The 9,697-nt window shown below is 49.0% G+C and overlaps 1 protein-coding gene across 1 annotated transcript in view; it reads right to left on the reverse strand.

The window, feature by feature from the left end:
• Tmtc1 (transmembrane and tetratricopeptide repeat containing 1) overlaps window positions 1-9,697 on the reverse strand; it is a 205,632-nt gene that overhangs the window by 13,336 nt on the left and 182,599 nt on the right. The window contains exons 16-20 of the mRNA XM_005364621.2: window positions 5,048-5,150; window positions 3,070-3,205; window positions 2,509-2,653; window positions 1,481-1,618; window positions 198-320 (exon numbers count right to left, since the gene is read on the reverse strand). Coding sequence (XP_005364678.2) covers window positions 198-320; window positions 1,481-1,618; window positions 2,509-2,653; window positions 3,070-3,205; window positions 5,048-5,150 — 645 coding nt within the window. The remainder of the gene's footprint in view (window positions 1-197; window positions 321-1,480; window positions 1,619-2,508; window positions 2,654-3,069; window positions 3,206-5,047; window positions 5,151-9,697) is intronic.

Below are 9,697 nucleotides of genomic sequence, written 5' to 3' on the forward strand. Positions count from 1 at the left end.
CTGCAAACCCTCAGTGACTACAGCTTACTGCCGAGACTCTCTCTGCAAACCCTCAGTGTCTACAGCTTACTGCCTAGACTCTCTCTGCAAACCCTTAGTGATGGCAGCTTACTGCTGAGACTCTCTCTGCAAACTCCCTCATCAACTGTGGGATTCATTTAAACCTGCACATTTCATGACACTTTGGTTTGTCTTACCTCAAAAGCCTCGTCCAGAAGGCTCTGCTCTCTCAGCTGGTTCCCTTTTGTGAAGAAAAGTTCAGATATGACTTTCGGGTCCCTGGGCTTCAGCTGAAGAGCTCCGTCTATGGCCTCAAGTGCCTGCAGCAGCGGGAAGTGTAGGAACCCTAAGTTAGAGTGGCGTTACCCCCCACCCCGGCGCACAGCCTTCCACACACAGAAACACTTTCTACACTCTCATTTTCTCTCTGGAATGAATGACCCCAGAAAGACCACCCTCTTATGCCTCGGGCTCCTCGGGCTCCCTATTCACAGATGAGCAAGAACGTAACGTCCTGATCACTTTACAAAAAGGTTGCACAGTTGCGGTGAGGTTTGCCCTGGTCACATGTCATGTGGACTGCTGGCCCTTGGTGCCTGCCCCACCTCTGCACAAAGACATTGCTTAGAAGCACAATTCTGCCTTTCCATTAAAACTCCAAAGTTTATCCTAGATAGGACTAAACCCCATGTCTTTCCCCTGTGTGTGTGGAGAGGAGGGTGTGTGCCTGGTCATGTTGGCATCTTGAACTGTGTGCTCTACCCCCTCCCCCAACCTTTGTGCCTCAGACCCACCCGTGTCTGCTGTCACAGAGTCTTTGTGCTGCTCCTCAGCTGCCCATTTTGTTTGCTGACCTCTTCCTCTCCTCACCCTCCCCTCATACTTTGCCATGTGCTGATTCTCAGTGGGATGCTTGGTTTCCCTCTTTCTCAACTCACCAATACAGCTGTCTTGACCAATCTCTGTCTCTCTCTCTAAGTAAGCTCCCTTAGGACCAGGGCAGCATTTTTCCCATTCTCCCTTACGCCTGGAGACTACCACAGTGTCCGGCACTTTGCAGGTGTTTAACGAATATTTTCTTGAACAGGTTATGAATTGAATGATTATGTGATTTTCAACATGCAGATAAAGAGTAACAGTCTGACAGTTCTGCCTCCTAGGGCTGTCCTGAGGATTGCATCAAACAGCAGACCTTGGAGAGCCAGAGGGCATGCAGGAGCTGGGCATGCAGGGGTTGGGTATGTAGGGGTTGGATATGCAGGGGCTGGGTCTGTAGGTGTCAGGTACGCAGGGGCTGGGTATATATGGGCTGGGTATGCAGGGGATGGGTATGCAGGGGATAGGCATGCAGGGTCTGGGTATGTAGGGGTTGGGCATGCAGGGGCTGGGCATAAAGAGGCTGGATATGCAGGGTCTGGGTATGCAGGGGCATTCCCACTTGCTTTGGCAGCTGAGAGTTTGGGGGAGAGAGCTTCCTTACCTTCTCGTGCTGCTCCTGCTTGCTGTAGATCGCCGACAGGAGGCGGTAGCATTCCAGGCATCTGGGTTCCTCCGACACTATGCGACTGGTCATCCTTTCAGCTTCCTGGGTCTGACCCATCACTGCTAAAACCTGTGCCTGCAAAACCAGAGGGCACCGGGCTTAGAAGACACTGGTCACCCCTCAGCAGACGAAGCGACTTCTCTGAGCTATCCATCCCTAACCCCAACACAAAGCATTTTAGAGAGAGCTGAGTGCCACAGCAGAGAGTTCAGAACTTGGCTGTAGACTCCTACATGCATTTGGGTGCCAGTGAGACCCACCAAATGGCTTGTGACCCTTCAGGCTTTCTCCGTGTAATAGTCCTGGAACTAGCTCTCGTAGACCAGGCTGGCTTTGAACTCACAAAGATCCACCTGTCTCTGCCTCCCAAGTGCTGGGATTACAGGTGTGCGCCACCACTGCCCAGCTGGTTTGTGACCCCTAAAAATGTTGGCAGGATATGCCAAGAGGTAGCTCCCTGCCATCCTGACAGAACGCAGTGTTCATAAAAAGATGACAAATCTGACTTAAGAAGGAAGCGTGAAGTTCCAAACACTGAAATTGAAATGCAGGTGTTAACTATGCTGAATTTGACCACCGCACTGCAATCATATGAGTCGATATGCTCATGTGCAGGCATCACATAGGAAGCAAGTTAGAGACAAAGGGGGAGGTATCTACAACAAACTGTCACGCCAGCAAAGACACACCATGTACTAATAAGCATGCAGACACGTCTGAACACGTGCATGCACACACCTGTCTGATCACACTCATACAGGAAGGAAATAACAAACAAGTGCACTCAAGTGCCAAAAATAGTGGCTCTGGGTCAAGTACTCTTGACAGTTTAATTCCTCGTGTGATGAGCAGGCACACTTCCGCCCTAGAACAACGTCTTCCCTTCACTTCGGGGGCTCGGCAGTGCCGGCTCTTGGTTTGCAAGCTGCACTTACACCTAGGCCACTTCCTCTCTCTCTACTCACCAGGGCCAGGCGGAGATCCCTCTGGGAAGGCTGGAGAGAGACCGCTTCCCGGTACACTTCCAACGCCTCCTTGTGTCGGCCTGTGTTGTAATAGAGTGCTCCCAAAGGTGACAGGACCTCAGCCGTGTGGGCCACCTGCAGGGCGCTGCAGGGAAGAAGACACACAGATGCTTCTCTGGTGGACTGCACTTAGGCAGAGGCAGGACTGTCCGGTTAGATGCTTGCTTGAACTTACTCAAGGTTATACTGTATCCCGGGTGAAGGCCTCCAGCGACCACCAACCTGGCAACCGCACCAGCACTGACGGCTGACTTGAAGCGGCAGCCTTCCACCTGTTTCTAGCATTGAGACGGCTGTTTCACCCCAGCCCTGAGCAGTGTGACCTCCCTAGTGGGGAACTCTTCTGAACACATTACTGCACTGTCGCGCTGCATTCTGGGAGCGAGAGTCTGTTACCTGAACTGTCATCACGTGCTACCATTCTGAAAGCCTGTCTGTCCCCGTAACTAAGAAACTACTGACGACTCCAAGAGGCTGGGAAGGCAGGGAGGAGGGACCTACCGTTTGTACCACTCTTCAGCCACGCTGTTCTCGCCCAAGGACCTGTAGAGTCGGCCCAGGTTCACCACGGCCACGTGATGGCTTGGGTTGAGCTGGATGGCCTGCTGGTAGTGAGCCACGGCCTTCTCTGGAGAGCCTGCAGTGGGGTGGGGCGGGACGAGGGCAGACCACAGGGGTGAGGGGCGTGGCTCCCAGTCTCCCTCCGGACGTACGCCATTCTTTCTGGGCATGACAGCATCTTACCATCGGGGATGTGGTTTGTCATCAGCTTGGTTTTAGGCCTCTTATGCTTCCACTGCCTAACCTTGGCCCGTCACTGTTCATCAACACTTCCCTTGAAATTAATAACAATTCGGCACTGATTCTATTTGAGACAGGCTGTCTGTTTGTTTGTTTAGCTCAGGCCGGCCTGGAAATCACTGTGTAGCCCAGGCTGCCCTTGAACTCGTGGAAATCCCACAGCTTCGGTGGAAGTGTTGTGATGATTGGCAGGAGCCACCACAACTGGTTGCGGTTATGTAGTTGAGACATTGGTGCTTATCATTACACACAAAATAGAACGGACCACTGCAGAAAGAACACAGGTCTCAGTAATTTCTAAAGGTCTGTCTCAAGTCACAGGACAAGAGAGGGTGACAGTGCTCAATTGGAAACCCGTAAATCACACAGTTTATTCAATGTGTGTGTGTGTGTGTGTGTGTGTGTGTGTGTGGTGCACACACTCTCGTGTGCATGTGTTCACAGGATGTCAGAGTGAGATCCTGTGAAAATGAGTTTTTCTCCTACCATGGAGGTTAGTAACCAATGTCAGGTGGTCAGGCTTAGAGGCAGTACCCTTTACCCACTGGCCCATCTTGTTGGCCTCAATGGTATGCACTTAATGTGATTGTAAACACAGTGGCTATGTCACCTCGCATTTGCCCCGTGTGTATGTTAAAACCCCTCTGCTCTATTCAGGATCCTATTGCCTTGCCCCTTGGATTTAACAGGTACTTTTTAAAACCACCAAAACAAAACCATCGCTTTACAGACGTAGACGCTAAAGTGCAAAGACCTTAAGAGACTTGGTAACAATCCCAGGGCAAGGGAGACAAAAGCCAGAGGGAAAACCAAATCTCCCTGGTCCGAGAAGGGTCCCCAGAGAAGCTTCCTAGAAACTAAACAAGTGACTGAATCTCAGAACAGACCAAAGTGTAACTGACCAGACCCACAGGGCTACACATTAATCTTTCCCACACACTTTCTCTGAACACAGGTTTATCTAGGACCACGTCAGAGGGGCCTCAGTGGCTTGTCAGAGTTCTTCTCAGAGGGGACTTTTATATGGGACTACTTGTTGAATTTAAAGGACAAGCTTTAGTTCAGGCGGGTGCTCCTCCGCTCCTCCTCTGATGATGTGTTATCATCTAATGATCCAGCAGGGGGCGCCACACAGCAATTTATATGCAAAAATAGCTTGCTTTCCCTAGCTGATCCAAATGTAAGCTTATAGTTTATCGAACAGGAAAGCTTCACACGTCCTAGCAAATGAAAATCCACTCAAGTGTTCAATATTGGAAAATAATAATAAGACTGAGTTCTCCTGCAAAGCAGACTGTCGTTGGATCAACAGGAATGGAATCTGTGCCCAGTTTCACCTGTGCCACAGGGGATCACGGTGTCGATGCCTAGGATGCATTTCTGGAATGTACACAGAGGAAACAATTCCAAAGGCTTAACCAAGTCAGTTACAGACACCAGCCACCAATTGCTGGAGGCCGGTGTGGAGGCACGCTCTGCACTGAGGAGTGGGGCGGCACCCCTGATGTACAGCCCTGTGGATGTGGTGGTAAGAAAGGCAAGGCCACTTCCTGCCCTGGGGAGTTTTCTTATAGACAGGATTCTGAGATGAACTTGGAGATTTAGGAAAATGTCGGCCCCACAGTGCCACTGGTACGAGAGAGAGAAGGGAGTCTCAGCAGAGTGGTGTCTCACTCACCAGAGTCAACTAAGAAAACCGCGTAGTTGTTGTGCAGATCTGAGCTGTCTGGGCAGTTCTTTATTCCAGCCTGGTAGACGTCCTCTGCTTCCTTAAATCTTGCCTTTAGCAGAGAACAAAGAAAAACAAAGCTTTATAAAATAAACAGTACAGTTAAGATTGGGAGTGAGCTGGGGAAGGAGAAAATGCTTACTGAGCCTTGATTATACACCAGGGACCAAGAAAAATACCACGAGCTTTGCCTGAATCCAAGTCAACACTAAGGGCGTACAAGCGCGGGTAGGTCTGCTTAGTTCCTCTGGTGCGAACGCACTGATACAAATACGCAGCATTTGGATGGATCCAGACCTGTATGTGGAAGAGGTCTGAGCATGAATTTTTGAATGGGGCTCCTTCTTCACCCTGGTCGCTCTAATGGAAATGCTGAATATCAGTGTGGGTGTCGAGACATGGAGAGGTGGCTGCTGGGCTTGAAGGTAGAGGGTTGACAGCTGCCTCTGACAGAACAGCCCTCTTCTTTCTTACCACCATCTAAGACTTGCCGGGGGAGTTCTCTCTCTCTCTCTGTGAGAGACAGTGTGTGTGCATGTGTGTGTGTGTATGAGAGAGAGAGAGAGAGAGAGAGAGAGAGAGAGAGAGAGAGAGAGCCCTACTTGCTCTGTAGTTCAGGTTGACCTAGCCTCATAGCCCAGGCAATCGCCACAAGCCTCCTGCCTCAACCTCCTGAGTTCTGGGATCAGGGGTAGGTTTTCAGGTGGGTAATGGGGGAGACAGGTGCAGATGAAGCCAGGGCTCTTACCCCTTCTTTTCCTGAAGTATTTCAACAGCTCAGCAAACTCTGTGCTCCTTGCTTTATTAAATCTGTGCTTTGGGGGGGGGGGGGGGGGGGGGGCTGGAGAGACAGCTCAGTAGTTAAGAACACTGGCTGCTCTTCCTGAGGAACCAGATTCAATTTCAATTCCCAGCACTCACAAGGCAGCTCACACCTGTCTGTGACTCCAGTTCTAGGGGATCTGACACCGTCACACAGTCATGAACACAGGCAAAAACCAATGCACATAAAAGCATTTTAAAATATGGATGTCCAATAGTAAAAAGACTTGGTTTATAAGCAAAATAAAGATGTGTGTTCTGAATTGGCCCTCAAAGGGACTGTCCCCCCCCCCACGGTACACGCCATGCCAATTATCACACCTCCAATGTGCTGTACTCTACCTACCCCCCTTCTCTGTGCACCTTAATATATTTTAATTATTTACAATTTAATAACTTTTTTGTTTTCCAAGAAAGGGTTTCTCTGTAGTTTTAGAGCCTGACCAGGAACTCGCTCTGTAGACCAGGCTGGCCTCGAACTCACAGAGATCTGCCTGTCTCTGTCTCCCGAGTGCTGGGATTAAAGGTGTGCGCCACCACCACACAGCCCCAACTGAATAACTTTTGATTCAATATTTAATTTTAATAACTTACAGGTATTTTTCCCACAGTCATCTAAAATCATTGCATCAACCTTTCTTTTAAAACACATGGCTTAAAATTATGCAAATAACCAAAGGGTTCTGAGAATTATCTGGAAACTATAGTTAACAATTTCCTTTCCTAGTGCTGCTGTTAAAGTCAGGTCAAAGACATTGACAAAGCACTTTGCAACATTTCCTTAAGATGCTAAAAGTCTGCCAAGAGTTATCATGGCTTTCATTGGCAGTGTGAAGACGGACACCTCAGCCTGTAAGTGAAGGTGTGTGGAGTGGTCGTCTTCCACGCTGCCCAGTAAGCTGAGAGACTGAGATCCCGGCTGGCAGCGACCCCATGGGCTCTTCATCTCGGGTGGAACTACCAGTGCTGTCTGTCTGACCCCAGTGATTTCAGCACCACGGGGGGAGGGGAGGAGTTTACAGGTGACAAGCGCTATGTATTGAATCAGAGATCCATAGGACAGCCAAGGGAGATGCGCGCTTCTTGAAAGCCTTCTTCAGCTGCCAAGTTCAGCAAATGTCAAAGTCAGAGAAGTTAAAGATGAAAGAAAAATCTCAAAACAGATACTTTGATCTTAGTAAGTCTGAAGGAAAGCTTTGAAAGACACCGTCTGTTGAGGAGCTGACGTGTGTGTGTGTGTGTGTGTGTGTGTGTGTGTGTGTGTACAGAAAGAGTGTACACTACACCAAATTCCAATTAGAAAGTACCGCAGGGCACTTGCTCATTTGTTCATGGTGTATCACGGGTGCAGCTGCTTCAGGGAGTAAGCCACATGCATCAGGAATCGTTCCCTGGGACCTGTGAAAGGGCTCAGTGGGTAAAGGTGTCTGCTGCAAACCTGACGACCTGAGTTCAATCCCCAGGACCTACACAGTACAAGAACTGACTCCCTCAAGTTGTTCTCCAGTGTCCACACCTACATGGTGGTGCACACACGCACGTGTGCATACACACACGTACACATGCACGCACACACACACACACACACTTTTATACATATAAAGAATTGGGTTTTTATCTACAACGTTCTGTCATGGGTAGGAGGAGGAGCTTATAAGGATCCTCCTTTCTTGAGGCGCTGCAGGCAGATAACAGTTATGGGGAAGGAAGACCCTTGTTCCTCCGAGGCATAGCATATTCCAAACAATAAACTATAACATAAATAATGCATTTATATAAAAATACCTTCCAAAGCAAAAGAAGATATGGTAGTGGCATTAATTGGGATATTTATTAGATTATTTTGACTGTGGGCATACTGGGGACAGAATTAAGAGCCTCGCACATTCTAATTGCTGGCCATATTAGATTGAATCTTTTTCGATCTCCTTCATGTCTGACCCAGGAGAAGATACTGGATGCTCACACTTGCTTTGTGATGTGTGTTTTTCTGTGGTTTCTGTTATTGGTAGTTGAAGTGTGGAGAAAGTGTGACTGACGAGCTGGAAAGGGGAAAAGGGACCATCATTGTAACAGCCTTTTCTGAACTGTGGGTGTACCATGTGACCACAAGAACTACTGCCAGTTCACCAAAGTACGAGGGTGAAAGGCAAGTTCCTCTTTCGTATCTGTAGGAAAACTGCATAGACCACTGCAGACCCGGGGGAGGGGGGCTCCCTCAACAGTACCAGAGTTGGGGACTCAGAGGACAGTCCACAGCAAGGTGTATTTAATAGGAGGTGCACAGCGGGTTCTTCTGACAGTAGGAAAAGTTCTCTGACAGAGCCACAGGTTGGGTTCCATCCAGAAATGTGTTTGTCCTAACCATTTAGCAAGGCAGTTGACTGTTCACTGGTACAGCCCTGGGAAGCTGGGGACTCATGGACTGGACACCCTGGGAAGCTGGGGACTGTAAGTCTGGCAGCCCTAGAAGTAGAGACCTGGAGGCTAAGGGCTGACAGGTCTGACAGCCTGTGGCTTCCTAATCTCCTGCTAAGGAACTCCTCAAGACACAGCAGCTCCGGAGACATCAGAGGGTTCTGCCTCTTATTCCCACCACTGTTACTTTCTTTACAAAACAGTAAGCAATCAACTCAAGTGATCCCAGGCTTTTCTGAGAAACACTATATCAATATTTGATGTCTCTCTTTCCTTCACACCCAACTGAAATGAATCAACAGGTTTGGTGTTCTTCCGCCCTGAGGAAATGCTGGCATTTTCTAATGCTGCGGGTCTCTGTCTCCCAGGAGAGTGTGAGCAATGTGTGTGTGATAACGGAGCAAAAGAGGAACAGCCACTTCAAAGAGGACAGCCAGGACCAGAAAACAGCAGAGAAGAGGATGTGGTCATTGGGGGGGGGTGGCAGAGTATTTGTGATAGAGAGGGACTGAAGGGGTGCAGGGGTTGAAGTGCTGAACTGTGTGGAAGCAGGGCAATAAGCTAAGGGGGTCTGAATGGGTTAACCAAAGGAAGGGATTGTGAGACAGCCTTCTGGAAACCCACTAGGAGGCAAACTAATATATATATATTAAAAAGTTCAAATGGAGATACCATATATGAGTGGACAACACAGTTCCCAAAAAAAATTATGGTAAAAATCATGAGATGCCCCCCTAAGAGTTAGCTGGTAGCCCCACCCCTAACTGAGGAACAATTGGTGGCTGCAGCTCCTGCGGGAGGGAGAATCATTCTTTTACGTGGGTTGTCCGGGATCTAATGGATCATCCTCCACCGCCACCCTGCAAAGACAGTGAGACCTGAGCACAGCTTCCACCTCCTGGGCGCTGGGATTGTTTACACTAGGTTATTTAAAGGAAAAGGAAGTGGGAATGGGAGAGAGGTGTTAGGGGAAACCGTGGCAGAGAGGAGAAAATAGGGATGAAAATGATCATATTACATTGTATACATATATGAAATTCTCAGATAAATGGACACACACACGAAAAGAGCTTAAGAGCATGCCTCTACAGGAGTGACCCAGGAGACCAGAAAAGAGCAGACCCATGTGTGTGGGTCCCAGCTTCTCCTGTCATTTCGCTCCATCCTCTACTCTTGCAGATGTAAGATCCACACACGGTCTACTTCTGGTCAGAAAGGTTTCCCTCCTCAGCTTCCCGCATGAGCGTATAGCACCAGCCACACCTCAGCCACACCAGCTCAAGTCCCCATAACATCCCCGTTGGTGCCCAGCGCTGTCCACACTTGCTGCAGAATTTCTTATTCCCTGTTTCAAAGTTC

The sequence above is a fragment of the Microtus ochrogaster genome (assembly GCF_000317375.1).
Source record: "Microtus ochrogaster isolate Prairie Vole_2 chromosome 14 unlocalized genomic scaffold, MicOch1.0 chr14_random_2, whole genome shotgun sequence".
Classification (NCBI taxonomy): Eukaryota; Metazoa; Chordata; class Mammalia; order Rodentia; family Cricetidae; genus Microtus; species Microtus ochrogaster.